Genomic DNA, 25,962 nt, shown 5'->3' on the forward strand with positions numbered 1-25,962 from the left:
CAAAGGCCCGAAGCTTTAAACTCTATCAGAAGTCTCTGGGTCTTCTTTATACCACAGGGACATCCATGAAAGTCCTACAATGAAATCTCTGACACAAACACCAAGGTAGATGGGGACTGAAGAGACGAGCAATTAAGAGCGCTGGCTACTCTTCCAGAGGACCCAGGATTGATTATCAATGCCCACATGGGATTTACAACCACATGTAACTCCAGTGAAAATAAAAAATAAAAATATATTTAAAAAGAAACCAAAGTGAATGACATCTGAGGACATTGCCTAAGATTGACCTCTGATTTTCCCAAGCATGTACACATATACTGCACACACACACACACACACACAAAGAGAGAGAGAGATGCATATACACATATATGTATATGTGCTTATATACATACAATAATTGTTAATCAAATAAGACAAAGAAAAGCAAGAAACACAATTAAAACTATGTGTTCTGATTGTAATTCTAAGGAGCTGTCATGAGAATAAGAAATGGTAAAGTCAGAAAAGCCACAAAGTAGAAGTGCTTTACTGATCATTTTGAACCCTGGCAGAAGCTATGGCTTAGGAAGATCCAGATGCTTCAAAAGTGTTGAGGCACAAACTAGAAAAAGTCCACCTGATGCCTTTCCCAGGTCTCTTTAAAAAGTGATCCGTTCATGCACGCATCCAGAAGAGTGTGCTAAAGGCAACTGGAAGTTCAACCAAAGATTTCTCGGAGAAATCGGCTTGGAAATCCTACAGATGAGGCCTGAAAAATAGATTTCCCACTCTGGGATTCAATGTGTCAGAATATCGTGACTGTGTGTGAGCAAGAAGGAATTATAGCATCAGAAAATAAAAAAAAAAAGTGAGACCGTGTAACAAAAGGACTACCACTGAGCCATGATAAAACCAAACCACGGTACAAATAGTCCAGACATCCTTTGACCATAGAGATCAGCACAGTACCACAGTCTGATCCACATTATCTGAATCTCCGCGGAAAGCCACTACATCAATGCATGCAGATGAATGCGGTTGCCTGGCTGTGGAGTCAAATGGCAGGACCAGCGTGAAATGTGATTGTGTATTCCTTTCCAAAGCGTAATAAGCCAATGCTGTGAATTTTTATCCTAACTTTAGAAGCCATGGTGGAAAAGGAGAAAAATAAATACATCACTCTAAAACAGGATTGATCATCAAATTGGTAGAATGTGTACCTAGAAGGATTATTTGAAGAGAAAAGATGCAGTTTATTGTTTAGGGAAAAAATGGATTCTCCCCTCCTCCTGTTGGTATCCTGTTCACAGACTATCCACCAGGATAGTGATTTGGGAAGCTAAGATCATTGCAAAAAACAAAGAAGGTATATATGTTCATGGACCTCAACGGAGAGTATTTTAAACACAAAATCTTGGCACGTGGGGTTGGGGATTTAGCTCAGTGGTAGAGCGCTTGCCTAGGAAGCTCAAGGCCCTGGGTTCGGTTCCCCAGCTCCGAAAAAAAAAAACAAAAAAAAAAAAAAAAAAAAAAAGAAAAGACTTCCTTTTCAAAACAAGCTGTGAAAAAAGAACCAAAAAAAAAAAAAAAAAAAAAAAAAACGAGCTGTATATGCAATGTTAATATATGATAGTAAATTACATAAAGTTTCAATAAAATAACTTGTAAAACATGGAGTGCTAATGGAATCATAGGCCAAGCTTTTCTTGTCCCCACTGTGACCATGGAAGTATTTTCTCCAAAGCTACACAGTTATATTTCTGGTTTTCTTCCTGTTGCTGTGATAAAATAGTCTGACCAAAAGCAACTTTGGCAAGCAAAAGAGTGGTTTTGTTTTAGACACCCAGATCATAGTTCCTCCTTGAAGGAAATCAGTGTAGCTGGCTTTTGCTACTTTGTGGGTTCCTTTTTCACTCTTCCACCCTTCTCTACACTTATTAACTCCCTCCCACTAGAAAGGAAAGACAAACAGAATAGAGGGGAAAAGAAAACAAAGTTATGGTTAGATTACTTCCTGCTGATTAGAGGTGTCAAATACCTCGGGGCAAGTTGATATCTAATTTTCTTTTCACTTCTTTGTGCACAGACTGCTTATCAAACAGCCACCAACAACGTCCAACCATGAAAGAGTCACCAAAAACATCCCCACCTCTCAGGACTCTAGTATTTATACATCTTCTGAGAAGTTTTCTGAATTTACTTGCTAGAGAATACAGCAAGTCATAGTCACCTGCTGGGAAGCAGCCTCATCCCCACACCTGGTATTAAAACAAATCCCCCCCTCTGTGAGTCTGTGTGTGTGTGTGTGTGTGTGTGTGTGTGTGTGTGTGTGTGTGTGTGTGTGTGTGTTTCAAAGAAACCAAACTTTTACAGTTCTCACTGAAAGACTAGAGTTCAAGCAGGAGTGTAAAGTAAAAGCCATGGGGGAACCCTGCTTTCTTTCTCGTTCTTTACCTCACTCAGACTCATGCTCAGCTGCCTTCCTTTTATACCGACTACCTGCCCAGAGGATGATACTGTATCAATTATCAGTTAAAGCAATCCCTCATGCACATGCACACAGACTAACCTGACAAAGACAATTATCCTATTGAGACTCTTCAGCTAATTCTACATTTTATTAAGTTAATAATTAATGCTAACTGGGACAGAAGACCAACATGTGGGATTCCATTTCAAATTTCTCTATATAGAGCCAAAAAAAAAAACCAAAAAAAAACCCAACTTTTATAACTTTCTCCCTATAAGAATTGAATGTGATGAATTGTGTCCAAGGCTTTTGAACTGTTGTGAAATATTTCAGCAATGCTCAAGTGCCATTCCTATCCAAGAAACCTCTTAAATTTTCCTGGAGAAGGATGGAATAATGTAGTTTGAATATGAAGGGATGTCCCAGAATACTCATGTGTGCAAAGCTTGGTTCACAGGTGTTGGCCATGTACTGGAAAATTCTGGCACATTTTGAAGATGGGATTCAGCTGGAAAAAGTGAAGCATTAGGTGTGGGCTCTTGGGGGTTTCTTTTTCTAACCCCACCCCCTTCTTATCATTATGAGTTAACTGTCTTTTGTCATGGGGTCATGCAGTCAAGATATGATGTCCCTCAAAGTGACTGTAGGTGGAAACCTCAGAATCTATGAAGGAAAAAAAAGTAAATAGTAGATATACAAAAGTATATCTTTCTAGATATACCCTTTCTAGAAAATACATTTGGAAGATCTTAACTGAAAAGATTAGTAACCAAGAACTGGGTTTAACAGTTTAATGGGAGTAAGATAAATTATTGATAACTTGCTATTACTGTAGTTTCCTGAAACTTCATGACAATGAGACATTAGACAAAGAAGGGGAGGGGTAAGGAAGTGGGAGTCATGGGAGAATTCCAAATGAATGAAGAGAAAGATCCAGGCAAGCAGCCAGGATGGGGCTGCAGGAAATGCATTATGTCCAAGGCCTTGGAGTCTAAATTGTGAATAAAATGTTGTTTCTTGACATTAATCTCCTGGTGTGGATCAGGCTCAAAGGAGAATCACATGTAACCTGTTATGCATACAGGAGTACAACATGGTCATAGTTTAGTGCGATAGTACAGAATCTAGAATCGTGGGTGAAAAGGAACTACTATAATGCACACACTAAAACAGATTTCCAGATCTGCAGGCAATGAACCCCTTTATTTCACATAGGGTGAGTCTGATATCATGTATCTTGCCAAATATACAGAGGTCTTTCTGCTAAAGGCAAAGTATGGACATTTTGTTTGCTCTAGTGCTCTAGACCACTACGTCCTACCAGAGAGTACAAAGAGATTTACCTTTGTTGGTATAAATAACCTAAAACTTGTGGTTATATCTATTTTGATGAGATATAATTTTACTATATCTTCCTTTATTCTGTAACAACCATCCATGTCACTGAAAGGCAGTTTACTGTTGCTAAATGTTAAGAGAGAAAGAAGATTATTTCCTAATATCACTATCTCAATGAGACAGGTCTATATCAATATTAAAGGTGTGTGTGTGTATGTGTGTGTGTGTGTGTGTGTGTGTGTGTGTGTTGTACACATGTGTAGAGCTATATTGGCACACCTAATGTTGTCTGTACACATATATGGGCCCAGTAGGCTCTATTGCCCTCTGCCTTAATTCCCTTGAGAAGAGGTCTTTCTATTAACCTGGAACTAGGCTGGTGCCCAGAAAGCTTCAGCAATCCTCCTATCTCCACCCCACTGTAGCACTGGGGTTACAAGCTTTTGTATGCCATGCCAGATTTTTATTTATTTATTTTTATATATGTGAGTACACTATAGCTGTCTTCAGACACACCAGAAGAGGGCATCAGATCCATTACAGATGGTTGTGAGCCACCATGTGATTGCTGGGAATTGAACTCAGGACCTCTGGAAGAGTAGTCAGGTGCTCTTAACCGCTGAGCCATCTCTCCCGCCCGCCATGCCAGATTTTTATGTGGGTTCCATGGATCTCAACCAAAGTCCTTATGCTTGCCTAGCAAGCACCTTACCTGTTGATCTATCTCCACATTTCCAAGACTGTTCATTTTAATTTGTACTCAGAATTCAAATATATGTTTATTGTGGACAATTTTTAAATAGTGATAAGCAAAAGAATGTTTCTTTTAGAAACATTAGATTTTTAGAAGCCAGAAATAACCAACAAATACTTTCTTGTCTTCCAATTCATTTTTGATGTATCATTCTTTTGTTAACATGATACTTGTTTTTCATAACTTCATACATGTGTGCAATGTAGTTTAACCTATTCATCCACCTCTGGCTTCTCCCTCCATTATTCCCAGATTCCTTCCATGTCTCACCCCTTCCCAGCTTTATGTTCTCTGCTTTTTTGGTAACTCACCAAGCCCGTTTTGCGTTATACCGACACTCACAGGTCAGGCGTCATTTACTGAAGCATGTTTGACCTACCAGGGAACATACTCTTAAAGAAAACTTGTTCTATCTCTCCTAGAAGCTACTGACCACCAATAACTCCTCAGCTAGGAATTGGGACTTGGGAGACCATTCCCATTCCATGATTGAATGTTAACTGGCTTGATCTCGTGTGGGGTCTCAATGATGAATTTAACACTAATACTTTTCTACTCTCCAATCCCTCTTTTACTCTAGCTCTATATCATTTGTAATCTTATTTTTTCAGAAGATAGAAAAGATGCAACTTCTTTTTGGCAAGCAGAAAGCATTTGTATTATATGATAATAGAATGTAGTCTGAAAAATGGTACCCAACAGCTCTTATCTTTCAGTTTTGGTATGAACTCTATCTGTCCATATCAAGTCTACTTCTGGAAGATCCACCCCTCAGATATTATTTTCTTTTACACTTTTGGTTCCTTCCAACTGTTTTTCACTTCTGCTCTCCCTCTTAATATTTGGCTACAACTTCCAGTGGAAATTCCTATCAGAATTTTTTCCCATGGACCTTAAAATTGAGAAGCCTTCCAGGACCTGATATTAAGCTCAGTGGTAGAGAGAACAAAGGTGATTTTCAGATTGTCAAAGAGGAGAGAGCATGAAGTCAAATGATCATTCCCTGATCCATTATAGTGATAAATCATAACTACAGATCAGGACATCTCTATCTGCCTAGCAATGGTCAAATAATATAAAAATTACTCAGTCATACAAAGTAATATCTTTCCAATTGATAAATAATTTCATTTATTTTCATTAAGTCTTATATGTAAATGTTATAATAAAATCTTAATCACGGGCTTTATATTCTTCCAAGAGGACCTGATTTTGATTACCAGTACCTATATTAGGTATATGACTACCTATAGCTCTAGTTTCAAGGCATATAATGCTCTCTTCTGGACTCTAAAGTCACCTACATGCAAATGCACATATGCCTGCACAGACATGCATATGCAAATACTTTAAATTTTCATATTTATATTTAAAAGTGATGGAAATGACAAAATCTAGAAAGGCAAACTTTTATGCTGTGCAAATACACAAAGGAAATACAATAAAATAGATAAGACAGGAACTCACCAAGAACGCTATTGGGAAGGAACAAGTCTGAACATGAGATTTCTCAATGGCTCCTTGCCATGGAAATAACTGCTCAACTATGTGAGGTATATACACAATTCCCTTGTCACCCACATGAGTTGTTGGATATAGAAGAGAAGGAAATTGTATCTTTTCCCTCTAGGACAGAATCTAGCTTCTATAATTTAATTTCTCTTTCCTTTCCTTTTCCCAATTACTTTAACCCTTTTCCAAAACTTTTTTTTTCATTTTCTCCATCTTTATTAACTTGGGTATTTCTTATTTACATTTCGATTGTTCCCTTTCCTAGTTTCCGGGCCAACATCCCCCTAACCCCTTCCCCTCCCCTTCTATAAGGGTGTTCCCCTCCCCATTCTCCCCGCATTACCACCCTCCCCCCAACAATCACGTTCACTGGGGGTTCAGTCCTGGCAGGACCAAGGGCTTCCCCTTCCACTGGTGCTCTTACTAGGCTATTCATTGCTACCTGTGAGGTTGGAGCCCAGGGTCAGTCCGTGTATAGTCTTTTTTTCTAAAACTTCTTAAATTAAAATTTAAAGTTAGCAAAAAAAAGGTACTGAAGCTCATTGTGGCATTTTCATATATGTGTAGCACTATATTCTATTCTGATTATCAGTCACCCAAGCCTCCTGCCGCCAAATAGGCATCCCTTAAGCTTTAATGACACGTATATTTGACGACCCTCTCTCTTTTTTCCTCCCCCCATTAAGATCTGTTCCCCTATTCTCATGATTCTCTTTCTAGTTTCATGACCTACTCACAGACACTTATAAGTAAATATACGCATGTACATGTGAATACACGGAAGTACACAGGATGAAAAGCATGCAAAACTTGTCTTAGTCAGTCTGGCTTATTTAGCTTAACATCGTGTTTTCCAGTTTCATCTATTTTTCTGCAAATGCCATGATTTGATCTTTCTCTATGGCTGACTAAAATTCTACCATTTATATGGGCCTAAACTCGATCGTTTATATGGGCCTCTATCCTTTCAATTGCTGATGGACATCTAGGTTGGTTTTGTATCTTAGCTATTATTGTAAGTAGAGCGTCAGTAAACATAGATGTGCAAGTATTACTGTGGTCTTTTAACTTGGATTCCTTCAAGTATACTACCAAAAGTAGAATAGAGCTGGCTGTCTGATAAACTATATTTTCAGGGGATTATTTTTTTCAGATTTTTGTTTGTTTGTTTTTGTTTTTTAGAAAACTCCGCACCAATTTCCACAGTGACTGCACAAGTTTCCACATCCAATAGTAGTGTTTAAGGGTTCCTCTTTCTTCAAAACTTTTGCCAGAATTTATTTTTTGTTTTGGTTTGTTTCGTTTGTTTTTATAATAGCTTTCAGATTGGAGTAAGACAGAATGCCAAGGTAGTTTTAATTTTTATTGCTCTCATGACCTAGGATATATTGACCAAATTTCCAGTATTTGTTGCCATTTGGATTTCTCCTTTGAAAATTGTTGATTGTTAATTAGCTCATTTATTGATCGGAAGACTTATTTCATTGATGTTTAATTTTTGCAACTAATTATGTACCCTATAGAGTTGCATATCCTATATGCAACAGACCTAGTTACATGTCAGACAGACCTGATAAATGGTTGGCAAAAATTTCCACACACTCTGTCTGCTCCTCTTCCCCCTGCAGATTTTTTTCCTGTGCTATACAGAAGATTTTAATATCTTGCAATTCCATATGTCAGCTCTTTGGGTCATTTCCTGCACTGTCCATGTCCTTTTTGGAAAGTCCTTGCCTGTGCCTATGTCTTGAAGGGTTTTACCATGTATCTCTCTAGCCATTTCAGATACTGTTAAGTTCCAATTACTGTCAATCCCCAGTAATCAGGCCACAAAGACAAATATCCCTGTCCCCTGACCATAGAAAAAGTGTCTAGCAATACAGAAGAAGCCTTAGAATGTACTGAAAGATTCAAAAGTCAGAGGTCTCTTTAGCCTAGGAACTAGGACAATTAAAAGTTTACGTAAAATACTGTCAGCATGTTTATTCCACAGGGAACTTAGAAGACAGAGGTGGGATTGTAGAGAATTAGCTAGGGGAAGAATAGATACTTTTTTCAAGGCAAATAATTGCCCTCTGGGGATCCATAAGCTCTGAAAAGTTATCAGCTCAGAATGACAAAGAAACCCTCCATGCCCAAGAAGAGGAAACACTGTGCTCCGAGGACGTCCTAAGGGTTGTCCCACCTGCCCAGCCAAAGTGAGTCTTGTACAGGTGGTTAGCACTGGCCTCAGTGGTTTCCCTACAGGGACAGTTCAGAGCAGGTGATGAGCGTCTGCCACCAAAGCCACTTAGGCACCCAGCATGGCTCTGTTAACATCTCCTGTGTTGTTCTCACTGGTTACGGTTAGAGGTATTTTGAATTCCTCCAGTGACTTATTGATGAAACTCATTGATTTCTGGCCACTAAAGAGTCCTTCTAGGTCTGTTACCCAACAATGAACTATTAAACAAAATGTTCGATGCAGGCAGGCATTTATGGAATGGAATAGTGTAAATCAAAAGTTACTGCCTAGTCTTGAAGCATCTCTCCAATGTTGTCATGAGAAAGAAAGGAGAAGGTATGGGGTTGGTAGAAGATCCAAAGGCAGATATAGAGCCCTCCCTCTCTAAAAGGCAAAATTGTGAACCATCTTGGCATTTGGGAAAATAATTCCAATAAGAGAAAGAAAAGTTTGATTCTTGATTTGATAGGAAATTTGTTGCTATAGTGGAATTTTCACCCTGGATTTTATCTAGATTGGACTTTGAATGAAGACTTGTATCATGGGAGATTGTAAGCACTTTGGCTTGACCAAAGAGTTGTATGGTATCTAATCGCATAGCCACATTCTTATTTCCTTGGTCCCTGATTTTAAAAACCATCACCAAAAAGAGTTTTATGTTCAGTCTGAATAATTCAATAGGAAACCCTGTGACCAATAATACTATCTGACCTATAACTTTCTTAGGCATGCATAGAATGCAGGAAAACCAAATACTTTATTTTTACTTTCTTTGTTGCTTTGAACTATAATGCATGAATCTTAATTTATCATAAACCTTTAGGACTACAAGATATTGTAATGCTCACTAAATCTAACACTTTCACTGTGCAGATGAGCGTGCACATTTCATATATGGCAGCTAACCAGATGATGTGTCAATGGAATTTAATACATGCTGCAAGCATGTCTTGCCATAATCTCAAACATATCTTCAAAGAAACAGAAATATTAGTTGTTTCTTTACTTCTACTTTATATCTATATAGGAGTATTTGTGCTCCCATGTAAAATACATCTATTGTTTGCTGGCATAGGCAGTCTCTAGTTAGTGGGATGCTACTGAAGCTTCCTATGTAACAAAGGAGCTTAACGACTTGCTGTCTCTAGCTCCTCTGCCAGGGTGAGCTTCTAGAGAGAGGGTCCTCTTTCGATAGCACCTGGAGCTCATGCTCCTCCCACTGATGAGGCCCTGCCATGCTCTCACCAATTGTTTATGAAATAGGGAAAGGTGGATGAAATTCTTCTCTAATTGTCCAAAAGAGCTCCCAGCAAAGTCATCTATCAAGAATAAAAGTTTAGCTTGGGTCTAAAATGGAATAAAAAGATGGGGAGTTTTTGCTGTGTGCAATGGGCATTGTGTATGGATAGTCTAACTTAATTTCTGAAATGTATTGAAGCAGGAATTCTGTAATTGGGCTTAGGCACTGTGGTTTATTGCAGATTATCTTGAGGCCACATTCTGTTAACTTTCTGACCTTAAAAGCACTTGTTCCTACCTGTCACTTGTCTGCATATTGGTGGACAGAATTGGCCTCAGTACTGTAGGCTTTCTGATGTGTAAGGATCATGCCTTTTAAGATTTTACTGAGTACGTGGCTGAAACAAATTTATATCTATTAGTTCATCTGATATATATTCAAAAACTCCAAGGAAATGTGTCATCATCCACACATTTCAGATGAAGAATCTGAAGTTATGGCAGTCAGGTGATTCATTCATGAAACAAGTAGACCACAACGCAGATTTCCTAACTTTTCATTCAAAGCTTTACCTACTCTCCACATCTATTGGTATCTCAGAATACCTTCCTGAGACCGCCATCTAAGATGCCCAGCAGTCCCCTTCCATGAGTCATATCTGACCAAAGACACTTCTGTCTGTCAGGCAGACTGCCTTTATCTTGGTCCCTAGGTGGATCTAAGACAGAGACAGACGACCTCTCCCAGGCCCTTGGATTCCCTGTGCATAAGATGAAGAAAATTCTGGCTCCTTACTCTGTGGTTCCTTTCATCTCTACATTTTTTGACCACATTTTTTGGGAGAGAATCTGAATCTCTCATTCCAATCTGAAAGTGAAAATTCTGTCTGTAAGTAATAAGTGGCCTCAGATTGGTAATAAGTCCAATGAGACACTCCCTCTGCTGACTCAGAGGACAAGCTTAGCAGACTGTCACAGGCTCCCTGGGCAGCGTTCAGAATCCCAACTGGCATCTCCCTAGGGTCTGACCCTATCACCAACCTTTAACACTGAGAATCTAATGCCCCCTCTCCTGGTTTCCATAGAGATACCTTCGAGCCAGAGGCACCTTCATGGTGAGAATGGAAATAAGGTAAAAGAGGATAACAGGGTTACTTTGATCAAAGAATGTTATATATGTAAGTAAAGCTGGAAAAGAATGAAATATACACTTTGGATCAGAGCTGTGGGGAGGCCAGGGACCTGCTCTATCTTAGAATACTCTTCTCCCACTCCAACAATTAGGGATCCAGTCACTGTTGGCAGACAGGGAGATCAGAATGGAATTATGCTCTTCGGAACGCTTATAGTTGAAGCTGTGTCTCTAATCCGGTTGGTTGCCGTAATCTTGATACACTGAATGTCCTCTAATTTGCTACAATGATTTAGGTATAATGAAGTCATTGACCTCCAAAGAATATACCAAGGTCCAATTTTTAAATTTTCTTATTTTATTCTGTGAAACCTCTGATGTTTTTAAATGCACACTTCATATCAAAAGGAAGGGTTTCATCCAGGTGAGTTGAAAAACTGGGTTAAGCTTTCTTCCAAGCCCTTTCCTCCCCCATCCCCACCCATATTTCTACTCAAACTTTTCCATCCCTAGTACTTGTTTGCTCTATTTCCATATCACCTGTGCCCTACAATCTCACCTCCTTTACCGCCTCCTCCCAAAAATCCCCTTCCTATCTTCTTGGCCTCTACAGGTAGTTAAAAATGTGAAGGTGACGCTTCAAAACTAACACACACAAAAGAGAAATGACATGGGAGGCCTGTGTGACCTCACTCAATATGAAGAAACAATAAGCTTCGTGCATTGCCCCACGCAAATAATCCCTTCATTGATGCTCATGACAGGAACCCTAATTCATTGCAGAAGGTCACACACACATGAGGAAGACACATGAAAGTGGGAGGCAGAAGGACTCAAGAAAAAAAAAAGGAGTGGCTAGGTATGAAAAAAGACAAGAAAGGATAGTAACAAGGGGGATTTGATCAAAGAATGTTATATATCTGAATGAAATTGAAAAAGAATCGAGTAAAACAATAAAATAAAATTGAGCAAAAGAATAAATAAAGTATAGATCTGGAAAGATAAATACTAGAGAGAAAGAAAGACACCTAAAATTTGGAATAAAGTATCTGATGACGCTAACTTTATACAAGGAACAGTTAACTACCATAAAAGGCAATGACCTAGTACAAACTCAGGCAGAAAAAAAGATTCACCGTAGTGGAAAAGGTCAAGACCGTTCCAAACCCTCACGCTCAGCATCAATATACATGCCACTGTTCACCAAAATCTCTCAGCAACTACTGCATTATTGCTTACTTAAATATCTTTAAAATGCACAATATATATTGCATATTATTGAGATATAAGGAATATCCACCAAAAGTAAAATTTATTTAACTAAGTCCTAACCTTGTATTTATCCATAGTGCTTAGCACAAGTATACTTATTTTTATCTTTTTAAATTAATCTCTATATTATAAGAGCCAAGAAAGAATGACCAATGTCTCTGTCTTTGTGCTCATGGACAGGAACAAAATGCCCTGCACATTTCTTGGGACAATCAGCTTCTTAACACATGTTCATCTCAGGGACATAAGCCTCCTCAACACAGATTCATGAAACTAAGAGCATTTGAGAGGACTTCCGTGCAAGGCCATGACCTAGACTTGCAAGAAGCCTGGATAACAATAAGAACTGGGATGTTGGAAATGATGCTGGCAGTCATGAAAGCATCCTTATTCTTCCCTTGTGTTTGATGGGAAGACATGACCACTGATCCACCACATTATACAACGTACTTTTATTGTCCTGATAACTTTCAGTACTACCTTGCCCTTGCCCTTGCCCATGCCCAAGTCTTTAATTTTCCTAGACGTTAATTTTCCCTTACTGTTTCTTTATATCTGTGATACTTTTTTCTTTTCCTCCATGCCTATTATGGATCATATTTCCTTCTACATTGATTGATTACTTATAATTGTTATGGCAAAAGATGCTAGATATAAATTAATGGCCAAATCAGGGGTGTTAACCTTCAGAAATTGATACTTTAGTATGAGAAGCCAAGTCTCCCTTTCTGCTTTAGTTATCTGCTTGTTTGAGAAAGAGATTCATTGAGCCCCTACTGGCCTCAAACTCCCTTTCGTAGCTCAGACTGTTCTTGATCTCTGATACATTTGCCTCCAACTTCCCCATGATAAGATTATAGGAAGTGCCACCATGCCTATCTGTAGTTTCTCCCCTGTCCAACACCCTCTCTGCTTTTTTTTTTCTTTTTTCTTTTCAGGAGAATAAATTCATTGTCTTTATTATTTCCTCCCTGAACCACCTAGATTAAAAATAAAAGGCTATGTCCCACCTCTTGTTCCAGTAGTAGCCTAGGACTAAGTGCACAATGTAAAATGATATTTTAACTTGCCTGTCCTTGATTCTACTTCCTATATTTCTGGCCAGCTGGGCCAACTGCTCCATGGGAGAAAACGTGACCTGGGTAAGTGAGTTTATCCTCATGGGTCTCTCCAGTGACAAACACATTCAAGCTGGACTCTTTGTCCTCTTTGGGGTCACCTACCTGCTGACTCTGCTGGGCAATGGGCTCATTGTCCTGCTTATTGCACTGGACCCACGACTCCACCTGCCCATGTACCTCTTCCTCTGTCACCTATCAGTGGTGGACATCTGCTATACCTCCAGTGGGGTCCCCCAGATGCTGGCACACTTCCTCATGGAGAAGAAGACCATCTCTTTTGCCCTATGTGGGACCCAGCTCTTCTTTGCTCTGACTCTTGGGGGAACTGAGTTCTTGCTGCTGGCTGCCATGGCCTATGACCGCTATGTGGCTGTCTGTGATCCACTACGGTACACAGTGGTGATGAGCCCAAGGCTCTGCATGGGTCTAGCAGGCGTCTCTTGGTTTGTGGGTTTAGTTAATTCTGCTGTGGAGACAGCGGTCACCATGCGCCTTCCTACCTGTGGGCATAATGTGCTCAACCATGTGGCCTGTGAGACACTGGCACTGGTCAGGTTGGCCTGTGTGGACATCACCCTCAACCAAGTGGTGATTCTGGCCTCTAGTGTGGTGGTGCTGCTGGTGCCCTGCTGCCTGGTCTCTCTGTCCTATGCCCACATTGTGGCTGCCATAGTGAAGATCCGCTCTACCCAGGGACGGCGCAAAGCCTTTGAGACCTGTGCCTCCCACCTGACTGTGGTCTCCATGTCTTATGGGATGGCCCTCTTCACCTACATGCAGCCCCGCTCTACAGCCTCTGCTGAGCAGGACAAGGTGGTGGTGATCTTCTATGCTGTGGTCACCCCCATGCTGAATCCTCTCATCTACAGTCTGAGGAACAAGGATGTAAAGGCTGCTTTCCATCGAGTTCTGATGAAGAACTTTGAGTCAAAGAATTAGAAAAAAAAATGTCATTTAAGAAAGTGTCCTGCTGAAGATTATGAACACATTTAATAGATGGATCATGTATATTTTCTACACACCAATGCCTGTCACTGAATTTACTCTCCCAATCCTAGTCAGTATTGGGGTATACGAAGTTCACATAACCTGTCCTTAAGAGTGCCTGTGTTTGTATGTAAGGGAATAGTTATCAGTACCTAAATCTATGTGATGCTCCTTTGAGGTAATAGGAGCAGAATTTTACCTCCAGTCTTTAATGTGGCTTAGTTCAAAGAAAACAAATTACAGCAACATTAAGGTGTAAATACCGTGTAGAAAGTTAAATGAAATATGTGCATTTTCTTAACTGAAAGGAAGAGAAAAAAACAATATAGTAATGTGTATGAACCAGAAAGGAGTGGTATTTCAGACATCAGAGTAATGCACACTAATTTGTTAACACACTACTTCTGGGATGGCAAGATGGATTAGTGAGTTAAGGTACTTGTCATCAGTAATGATGATGTGTGTTTGACACTCAAGACCCGCACGATGAAAGAAAATGTCTGACTCACAAGTTATTCTCTGGTATCCATGGTATACACATTTACCATGACATACTCACACCAACCCCAATACTCATTCAGAGCACATACCTGAACACAAGGCTATACTACACATAATCAGAGGTCATCCACAGTATTAAGCAAGACAAGAACTCTGTTTCTCCATCAGGAACAATTTAACAAACACCAAAATGAGTGAGTACCAATCACCTGAGGTAATAAAACAAAACAGTGATCAACAAACATTTAAAACAACTTTTACAAATCATAATTAAATATCATTTAACAAAGAAAACTGATCCCTTATTTATCTTTGAAACAAAACTAAAGAAACACAGTAGCATAATTTTAGGACAGTTCAAACCTTTACGTCATGCTTTGGGAACAGGTTGAGAGAAGGAGTAAGACAGAATATAGCAGATATTAAGATTTTTGTGAAACTTTTGTTTCAATAACATTCAGCCTCCTCTCAATGTCATACAACCTCACAGCTTTCCACCTTAAAGCCATTCTTATCATACCACCTTAAGCCCATTCTTAACACACCCACAACAAAATGCCATTGCAACAAGGCACCCTATCATCTTAGCTTCTGAAAACCACTGCAGTACTTTCGATCTATGGATCTGTCAACTTTGAATATTTCCAAAAAAAAAAAAAAAAAAAAAAGCAGTCCTAAAGGATGGGCCCTGTTGTGTCTGGATTTCCCTCTTAGCATGTCTTTTGTGCTCTATCACTGCAGTAATATGAGTTATTTTACTTCTTTCTGGCTGAATGAGAAACAAATTCATGCTGGAAAAGACAGTTCAGCTGCTACAAGCTAAGGCTCACAACAAAAATGACAAAAATAAACCCAAGTCAGCCATCAGATTCTTGACATGGATCAAAGAAAGACAGGCAGTCTTTTTAGCAATGGCTGCTGTCGATTTGGATCCATGTGTAAAAAACTGAAACTACATTCTTATCGCTCACCCACTGCAACATCACCCCAATGAAACAAACATTTTAATATAAGATCCAAGCCCTTGAAACTTCTAAGAAACAGAATATTTTATAATAGAGGTTGACTTGTTGATTCAACCTCTAGTTCACTACCCATGTCATGCTGTTCTTCAGCCTGATTCCAGCATAATCTTGTGGTAGTCAGAATCCCACAGGCAGAAAACCATAAACCTAAACCTTTCCTCACCTTACCCATCAGTTAAGCCTATCTTCTGCTGCTCCCCGAGGTACTGGTACCTATCTCTCCTGCCCTGAGTGACAGCACAGTAGTTAGTGTAATGTGAAAATCAGATCATAAGGTCCAGATACTGCTCTAATTCTACTCTGTAAGCCGCACCCAATCTCCCCCCCCTTTCTTTTTTTTGAAGAAAATAGATTGAAAGAATTTCCTAAACTTCTTCCACCTTTTTAAAAACATCTCTACAATTTTCGTATTGTCTTTCTCATAAATAGAAAAAGGTTTGATGACTACACTGGGCAATCAAGAGGCACTTTTGTGACTGAAGCTTGCTAAAAAATAATTATAGTATGAGAAAGCCATGGCCCCAGAAACTCAGCAGCTGATGTGGGGAACCTTTTCCTTCCGTTATTACAGAGGAAGAAGAAAGACCGAAACTAAGATCAACTACTCTGTCCTACATCACTCACACACGCCTACTGTAATCCTGTCTTCTAACCCTGCCTGCATGAATAATGTGAGTTGGAGAGTATCCATGATATATTGTTGCATATATAAAAATAAATTTATAAATACAACATGCTGAGTCCCATTAGTGTTGCTCATTATATGTTCAGGGCTAACCCCTTTTGATTGAACAAGCTATCAGACAACCCACTCCTCAGACAGTTTTTTCTTCTCTCAGAAGCCAGCAATTGCCCATGGCTGTTCACCTAGAGGCTGTGAAATCGCCCACATCGAAATTGGCACGTCAGCTGATGGAGTCATCATATGGATGCCAAAAAATTGACAACGTCAGTTGGCATGCCAAAATGTGATCTAGTTTTAATTACACCTTCTCCCTCTTCAATACATTCTTTTCTCAATTAAATGTGTTTATAGACAATTTAATGACTATTATAATATTCTAATTATTGTCATTCTTATCTTCTTCCCACCGTGTTGAACCTCCATTTTTTTTTTTTTTTTTTGCAAAAATGCTTTTGTTACAGTCACAACTTCATGTTTTATTTTGGGACCCATTGAGTGACAAGGGAGCCATCTGTGTAGTCTTGAGCCTAGAACTATCCATTGGGGGCCTAATGGGTTTACCAATCATTACTGAAGTGCATGACTATGGATTGCCCAGACTCTATCAGTAACTAATAGTTCAGTGGGTAGGGAAAGGGAACTATTAATCCCTCCCTCACCAATAAATAGCTGTTGTCACGCCCAATTTTGTCCAGGCCCAGGTCTAAGAACAGTACAGCGAACTGAAGCTGTTGTGAGTTAACATTTGCAATAGTTATGCTGTGCACACATGTATACTTCTTTTACCCTTCAAATGTGAGTCAGTCTCACAAAGATTACTAGTGCTGGGTATGATAACAGTAGGCTAATTTATTAATATCACTGTGCTATTATATAAGGAGAAGCAATGTCTACAGGTTCTTTCATCTCACTTGGATATATAGTTGGTAATATTTACCTTTGTCTTGGTTCTAGACATTTATATATATTAATAATCAAAGAAGCACAAAAATATGAAATTACAATTTTATTACCCAGAGATAACCCATGGATCCTTCCTAGATATCACTGCTCTTTGACATTTGAGCATTCTATAGTCATCCAATTGTTTGGACATTTTTCCTACCATTTTCCAACCTACATAGAATTACATATCATCTATTATTAAAAAAAAGGTATCATAGAGTTGATACTGTGCATTTTTATGAGCAAGAAAGCATTTTTAACTATATCCGGTCATATTTATTCTGGAAAAAATGGTACCTAATAGTTCTCCTTTATCTTTGGTAGAGTCCCATCACTTCTTACAAGACATACATTTTGCAGTCCAAATTCTAAGCATCACTCTTCTCTCCTCTTTTCCTCCATTATGTTGTTCAATTTGTTCTTTTTTATTTTTGCCTTGCCTCTTTGTCTTGGCTACAATTCTGAATTAGAATTACCATAGACCGTGAAGCTGGGAAACCTTACAAAATGAGCTTGAGATTATCTGAAGAAGAACAAGTAAAATAATAGTATTCAGGACTGTTGTCACTAATGGGATGATCCTGCATATCAGGAAAGCATTATCAGCACCAAGGAGACTAAGATCATTTTAGTGACTGTGAACTTGGGACTTGTCAATGGCTCTGCAGTCATTGATGACAGTTCTCTTGTGTTGCCCATACTTCCAACATCAAAGAAACCAACTTGGAGTTGGAAGGAGGAAAGAAGGAGGAACTGTTGGTGATCTTCCTACAAAGCACAGGAAGGGTCTCAGATTTACCTAATCCTCTACTGCTCAATTTGTTTTTCAATTCCTTTCTCAAGGTCAGGGATTCAATGCCTTGCTCCAGACTCCTGCCAAGTCTAAAATGAGCCATACACAGTCTCATTAGCCCAGAAATTACAAGGACAATTAAAAGTTGAGTAACAGGCTTTCAAAATGTGGATTCCACAGGGAACTTTAGAAGGAAAGCTTGGTAACAGAGATGTAAGTGGAGGAAGAGTGCAGAAGAACACACCAAGAGTAAGTAATTGCCCTCTGGAGATTCCCAAGCTCTGAAAGTTATCACCCCAAACTGACAGAGTAAACCTCCATGCCTAAGAAGGCAAAAAAATAAGTTCTTCAAGGATTTGTTTGAGAGGAGCCGCATGCCCATGCACTTGAATCCTTTACATGAGGTGAGTACTTTGCATCAGTGACTCACGCACAGGGAATGCTGTAAGGGGTAGTGAGATGACAGAGCTCAGCTTTTGGGAGTAGCCAGGATAGCTATTGTTACCGCTAGTGTATTGTTCTTACTGGCTGCAGCTGGACATGTTTTAAATTGTGACTTACAAAAGTCATTCCTAAAGTCCTCCTTTGCTGTTAGTCATTCAATATGCAATTCAACTACAATGCTCTAAATACCATAGATAAACATTCCTAGAACAAAATATTGGAGCTCAAAGGCTATTATCTTTGCCTTGAAATATCTGAACGGTTGGTGTAAACAGGAATGGACAAGGGATGGAGTAGATAGTTCATGTGAAGGATGATAGGGAACCCAGGATTTCCAAAGGGAAAGAGAATAAATGGTCTCAACTGTCCAATGTCAAAAGCAGAAATGATGAAAGACTTTGGAAAGAGGCTCATGTGTCAGACGAGTGTTTTTACTTTTAGTCTAACTGATTTTCCCAATACTAATGATATGCCCCTTTATCCATAATACCTTTGGTCTTTAAGACAAGAAATGCCATTTACTGAACACACACACACACACACACACACACACAAAACCAATAAAAGAAAAGACTGTTTATCTGTGACCTAAATGCATCTTAGAGACCCTTCATTTTAAATATAGTTTTCATTTTATTAATTTATGCGGGAACACACATGAAAATGGCATGCAAAAGTGTATCAGACACAATTTGAAGGAGTTGTTCTCTACTTGTATCATGTGGGTTCCAAGGAGAAAACTCGGGTTGTCATGATTGACGGCAGGCTTCTTCACTCCATGAGCCATCTCACCAGCTCTGACCCTTATTTCTTGCCAATAATTTTACTCTTTATGCATAGAGTGATAAAAGAGCAGAGAATTATGTATTTCATTATATCCTGTTTTAAACTACCATAAATGTTTCTAACTTGTCACAAACCTGTATAACTAGAAGGAATTTTAATGCTTACCATTCCTAATATGCTAAGTGAAAAGACAAAAAAAAAAACAAAAACAAGAAAAAACAACAACAACAAAAAGAATAAAACCTATGCTATGGCAATATCACAACTTATCCGATGGTACAAAGATGAGATTTTATTCAAGCAGAAAATTGGTGTCATTGTCCTACCATTCTTTTCATTGCTCCCAGTTTTGAGAAGCAAACACAGCTTATTTATTTACTTCCATTTTATAACTTCCGTGTTTCTACTGCCTGGGGACACAGCCAGGACCTGTCCTCAGTTACTGAGGGAATGTTGGAACTTCCTCTGATAAGAGCATATTGACACAACCTTTCTATTATTTTTGCAAGCATAAGTTTCTGACCCTGATAATCTCTGCTCCTGTCACTGGTCAGGTCCTACCAAGTATATAGCATGTGTTTATCAAATACAGAAAAGTGAACTGAAATTTTCTAAACATCTGAACAAGGCCATTGATCAAATAAAGAGTTGATCTTTACATAAAACCAACATCAAATATTACTAAAACAAATAGGTAGGAAGTTCATATAGCAATGATGCTGACAGTGACTACATGTACATTTGACCTAGATTCTTGAAATGTTTTACAACAAAGGATTGAAATTAAGTTTAATCATTGGGAGTTGTTATAAATGATCTTGTGCTCTTCCCCCATTCTTTTAACTTTCTGATCTTCTGTATGTCACTCTGTCACTTGTCTTTGGGCTAGTGAATAAATTAGCCTAAGTGATGTGAACTGTCCGAGAGCAGGAAAAATGTCCAGTAAGGATTTACTGAGTGCTTTTCCAAAATGTATTTCTGTTCACTGATTCATCTGACCTTACTTGACAGACTTTGCAGAAAGCATTATTTATTTTTGTTGCTCCCATAATTCCAATGAAAAGAAATAGGAGTACAAAGGTCAAGAAGCCTGTAATAGAGCAGGTTCATGGCTCAAGTAGGCAAGCCAGAGCTGGGATTCCCTGGCTGCATATTGAGAGCATCCCCTGTTCTAGAAGGCAAGATGCCAGTCTGACCCCACCATCCATGGCCCTCAAGCATCCTCCTCCTTGGACTATATCTGCCAACAGCCCCCTCTGCCTCGCACTAATGTGCTGGTGATACCTGAGCTTCATATTGGTTCTCAGGTGTATTTGAGACCTGTGCAGGTGACCTCACCTTGCCCCTTGGATTCTTTATGTGGAAAGTAAGAGGGAACCCTTCCATTTCTAGCAGGGTTCACTGCACTCTGGATGGAATCTGGATCCTTCACAACAGGGTACAGATGAGGATTCTTTCTACAGTCACAAGTGACCTGGGAATAAGATCAAACCAAATGGAACCACTCTCTCTCTCTTTCTCTGAAGACTCAGAGGAACGTCCCTGACTTATCACAGTGCTCTGAGTCTCAGCTAGCACCTTCCTAAGCCTGATCCTATCCTTTAAGTGAAACCCAAAGCCACTGTCTACCCTTCATGCTTCCCACTGTGATACTTTCTGCTCACTCCAGAATCAGAACCAAAGAGAGACCAGAGCTGTCTGCAATGCCCAGCAACACTCTACTCTCCCCTTCCAACAATTAGATGGGACTCTAACCGCTGTTTCCGCCATGGGAAATTAAAGCAGAATTACAGTTTTTAGAACTTTCCAGTTTGGTGCTGTGGCTCTGCTCTAGTTGTATTAGTAATAGTTTATAATATTTATATTGTTTAACTATATAGGCCCAAACTGGTGTATTGACTTTCAAGGAAAACACCAAACTCCAATATTTTTTTCCCTTTTGATTCTGGAGAAACACTGATATTCAAAGCACAGAGTCTTAATATTGAAAGGTAAGTTTCCTTAAAGACAGGGTGAAGGCATGAAGCCTGCCATATTTATTAAATGAATTATTTAACTGTTAGGAAGAAGCCTGCCTAGAGATTGTAATGCCAGTAAAAATATCTGAGGGAATTTAATTGGATTTTCTCAAGAACCGTTCAGCCACAATGGACTGTAGACAGTCTAACGCAAATTCAGGTGAAAAAGGAGAATTCCCACAGTGAAAGGATTGAGAGCTTCCTTCTGACTTCATGCTTGGTATCAATACATCTGACTCCCTTTGTTCACCAAAATCTCACACTTTCTTAAATATCTAAATAAAGGCTGAAATTTAATTATTATCCAATTACTGACCTTGTTCTTTCATAACATTTAACCCGGTTTAATTAATGTTTGTACTTTTTTAAATTAATCTCTGTGTCCCTGATTAAATTTATATGAAGTAAGACGATGGAACTTATTATTCTGTCTTGTGATTCTTACAGACAGGGACCCCCTCACCACTCCCAGCACACAGGAGATGTCCATCTCAAAGAGAGACTCATCCTAGTGGCTGTTGGCTACAGGGAGGAGGATGTGGGAGGATTCTCTTCTATACAATCATTTACACTGGAGTTTATTGGGAACAAGAAGCGTGGCAGAATGGCTGCTTTGAAATGGTTTAAGGAAATGCTGAACCACCCATCATCTCAGGCCCAGAAGTACACATAAGACGCTAGCTGCTACTGTCTGACAGGGAAGAAGCTACCTTTCTTTCCACTTTCCTTATTGTCTTTAAGACCTTTTCCACTTTCATGCTTTCCTTACTGAGGTTTTGCTTTTCTTTGTTTCACCTTTATTTTCATTTTTAAATCTTGTATTATTCTCTGTTTTCCGATCTTTAATCTATTTTTTCTCTGTCCTTCTATACTGACAAACTACCTCCTATATTGTTTCCATTTGAAGAGTACAAGATTTTTTTTTATTCCTTAATGTTTTTTGCAGTCTAGTCATTATCCCCCTCCAGGTCTGCCCTCTGACTGTTCTTCATCTCATACCTCCTCCCCCAACCCCTATCTCCAAGACGATGTCCCCACCCTACCACCACTCCCATCCCACCATACCCTGGGGCCTCAAGATTCTTGTGAGTTAGGTGTGTCTTCTCTCACTGAGGCCAGATCAGGCAGTCCTCTGCTGTATATGTGTTGGGGACCTCATATCAGCTAATGTATGCTGACTGGTTGGTGGTCCAGTATCTGAGAGATCTTAGTTGAGACTGCTGGTCTTACCATGGGACTGCCCTCCTCCTTAGCTTCTTCCAGCTTTCCCCTATTTCAACCACAGAGGTCCCTAAATTCTGTCCACTGGTTGGGTGTAAATATCTGCATCTGACTTTCAGCTGCTTGTTGGGGCTATTGGAGGGCAGCCATGCTAGGCTCTTGTCTGTAAACACACGATAGCATCAGTAATAGTGTCAGAGCTTAGAGCCTTCTTCCATTGAGCTGGATCCCAATTAGGGCTGTCACTGGACCTCCTTTCCCTCAGGCTCTTTTGTCCTTGCAGTTTCTTTGGGGGTTTTTGGTTTTTGATTTTTGTTTTGGTTTTTTGTTTTGTTTTGTTTTTTAAGACAGGAACAATTCTGGGTCAGAGTTTTTGACTGTGGGATGGCAATCCCATCCTTCCACTTGATGCCCTGTCTTTCTACTATAGGTGAACTCTACAAATTCCCTCTCCCCATTATAGGGCATTTTATCTAAAGTCCTTTATGTCCTGAGAGTCTCTTACCTCCCAGGTCTCTGGTACATTTTAGAGGGACCTCCCCACCACCTCCTACCTCCCAAGGTCATCTGTTTCATTCTTTCTGCTGACCATCAGGGTTGCACTCCAGTTTCCCAGGACCCATGCCTGATCATGTTCCCCTTTCCTTTCCCTATCCCCTCTCCCACATCTTTCCCTCCCTCTGCCCCAACATTTCCTGTCCATGATTGCTTTTGTTCTCTTTCCCAAGAGGGATTGAGACATCCTCCCTCGAGCCCTTTGGCTTGTTAACCTTTTGAGATCTATGGATCGTAACCTGGGTATTCTGTACTTTTTTGGCCAATATAAACATATTAGTAAGTATATACCATGCATGTGCTTTTGGGTCTGAGTTATATCACTCAGGATGACATAGTCTAGTTTCATCCATTTGCATAAAAAAATTCATGAAGTCATTCTTTTCAATAACTGAGTAGTATTCCATTGTGTAGATGTACCACATTTTCTGTATCCATTCTTCTGTTATGGGTCATCGGGGTTTTTTCCAGCTACTGGCCATCGCAAACAAGGCTGCTATGAAAATAATGAAACATATGCCCTTGTGGCATTGTGGGGCATCTTTTGGATATATTCCAAAGAGTGGTATTGCTGGGTCTTGAGGTAAATCTATTTCCAATTTTCTGAGGAACTTCTAGATTGATTGCTTGTAATCCCACCAGCAATGGAGGAGAGCGTTCCTCTTTCTCCACATCCTTGCCAGCATGTGCTAGCACCTGAGTTTTTTATCTTGTTCTGACTGGTATAAGGTAGAATCTCAGGGTTGTTTTGATTTGCATTTCCCTGATCACTAAGGACTTTACACTTCTTTAAGTACTTCTTACCCATTCGGGGTTCCTCTGTTGTTAATTCTCTGTTTAGTTCTATACCCCACTTTTTGATTGGGTTGCCTGGGGTATTGTGGTGGTGGTGGTGATGGTGGTGGTGGTGGTGGTGGTGGTGGTGGTGGTGGTGGTGGTGGTGGTGGTGGTGGTGGTGGTGGTGGTGGTGGTTGGACTTCTTCAGTTCTTTATATATGTTGGATATTAGCCCTCTATTGGATGTGGGGTTAGTGAAGTTTTTTTTTTTTTTCCCATTCTGTAGGTTTCTGATTTGTCCTATTAACTATGTTCTTTGTTGTACAGAATCTTTTCAATTTCATGAGGTCCCGTGTACCAATTCGCGATCTTAAAGCATGAGCCATTGGAGTTCTGTTTAGGAAATCCACCAACCCTCGTGCCATTGAGTTTGAGGCTCTTTCCCACTTTCTCTTCTATTAGATTCAGTGTATCTGGTTTTAAGTTGAGGTCCTTGATTCATTTGGACTTGAGCTTTGTGCAAGATGACAAATACAAATCTACTTTCATTTTTCAATATACAGACAGACCAGCACCATTTATTGAAGATGCTTTCTGTTTTCCATTGTATAATTTGCCTTCTTTGTCAAAGATCAAGTGTCTGTAGATATGTGGATTTATTTCTCAGTCTTAGATTCTATTCCATTGATCAACCTGTCTGTCTCTGTACCAATACCATGCAGTTTTTATCACTAGTGCTATTTTTTAAGGTACATTTAAAGTGGGGATTAGCCCCTCAGAATCTCATGCATTTATGTCAGTGGCAAATCTTCCTTTCTCCATTGTTTTGGGTATGTTCCTCCCTAATCATCAGCTTAAAACACCAAGCTGTGTTCCAGGTCCAACTGAAATCCTAGCCTAGAACTCAGTGCATAACCTATGGTGATACCTGTACTTGCCCCCTCTGACCTCTCTTTCCCCTACTCCTGACCAGCAATCTCAGCTGCTCCATGAAGAAAGACAATGCAACCTGGGTAAGTGAATTTATCCTCATGGGTCTCTCCAGTGACAAACACATCCAAGCTGGACTCTTTGTCCTCTTTGGGGTCACCTACCTGCTGACTCTGCTGGGCAATGGGCTCATTGTCCTGCTTATTGCACTGGACCCACGACTCCACCTGCCCATGTACTTCTTCCTCTGTCACCTGTCAGTGGTAGACATCTGCTATACCTCCAGTGGGGTCCCCCAGATGCTGGCACACTTCCTCATGGAGAAGAAGACCATCTCTTTTGCCCTATGTGGGACCCAGCTCTTCTTTGCTCTGACTCTTGGGGGAACTGAGTTCTTGCTGCTGGCTGCCATGGCCTATGACCGCTATGTGGCTGTCTGTGATCCACTACGGTACACAGTGGTGATGAGCCCAAGGCTCTGCATGGGTCTAGCAGGTGTCTCTTGGTTTGTGGGTTTAGTTAATTCTGCTGTGGAGACAGCGGTCACCATGCGCCTTCCTACCTGTGGGCACAACGTGCTCAACCATGTGGCCTGTGAGACACTGGCACTGGTCAGGTTGGCCTGTGTGGACATCACCCTCAACCAAGTGGTGATTCTGGCCTCTAGTGTGGTAGTGCTGCTGGTGCCCTGCTGCCTGGTCTCTCTGTCCTATGCCCACATTGTGGCTGCCATCATGAAGATCCGCTCTACCCAGGGACGGCGCAAAGCCTTTGAGACCTGTGCCTCTCACTTGACTGTGGTCTCCATGTCTTATGGGATGGCCCTCTTCACCTACATGCAGCCCCGCTCTACAGCCTCTGCTGAGCAGGACAAGGTGGTTGTGCTATTCTATGCTGTGGTCACCCCCATGCTGAATCCTCTCATCTATAGTCTGAGGAACAAAGATGTGAAGGCTGCCTTCAGTCGAGTTCTGATGAAAAACTTTGAGTCAAAGAATTAGGAGACAGTTTTCAAAAGGAAAGTTGTCCTTCTAGGTTTATGGATCCAATTAATGTGCAGATTTTGTGTGTGGTCCACAACCGTTGTCTGTCACTTCCTTTAGTTTTACAATCCTGGCCATGCCTAGGGTATGAGCCACTCACATAACCTGCCCTTAAGTGTGCCTGTGTATGTGTGTAAGGGAATTGTTATCAGGACCTAAATCTACATGATGCTCCTTTGCAGTAATAGGAAGCAGAATTTTACCA

The 25,962-nt window shown here is 40.1% G+C and overlaps 2 protein-coding genes across 2 annotated transcripts; both read left to right on the plus strand.

Annotated features, from left to right (window-relative positions):
- Positions 1–13,047: 13,047 nt before the first annotated feature.
- Positions 13,048–13,986, plus strand: LOC116902863 (olfactory receptor 2F1-like). The gene has a single exon (XM_032905192.1). The coding sequence runs from the start codon at positions 13,048–13,050 to the stop codon at positions 13,984–13,986; it is 939 nt and encodes a 312-aa protein (XP_032761083.1).
- A 10,787-nt stretch (positions 13,987–24,773) lies between these two features.
- Positions 24,774–25,715, plus strand: LOC116902864 (olfactory receptor 2F1-like). The gene has a single exon (XM_032905194.1). The coding sequence runs from the start codon at positions 24,774–24,776 to the stop codon at positions 25,713–25,715; it is 942 nt and encodes a 313-aa protein (XP_032761085.1).
- Positions 25,716–25,962: the final 247 nt, after the last annotated feature.

Source organism: Rattus rattus, chromosome 6 (genome assembly GCF_011064425.1).
Source record: "Rattus rattus isolate New Zealand chromosome 6, Rrattus_CSIRO_v1, whole genome shotgun sequence".
NCBI lineage: Eukaryota > Metazoa > Chordata > Mammalia > Rodentia > Muridae > Rattus > Rattus rattus.

Bases quoted from the DNA above. Each gene is read 5' to 3' on its own strand.
- LOC116902863 (XM_032905192.1), top strand. From the start codon at position 13,048: ATGGGAGAAAACGTGACCTGGGTAAGTGAGTTTATCCTCATGGGTCTC.
- LOC116902864 (XM_032905194.1), top strand. From the start codon at position 24,774: ATGAAGAAAGACAATGCAACCTGGGTAAGTGAATTTATCCTCATGGGT.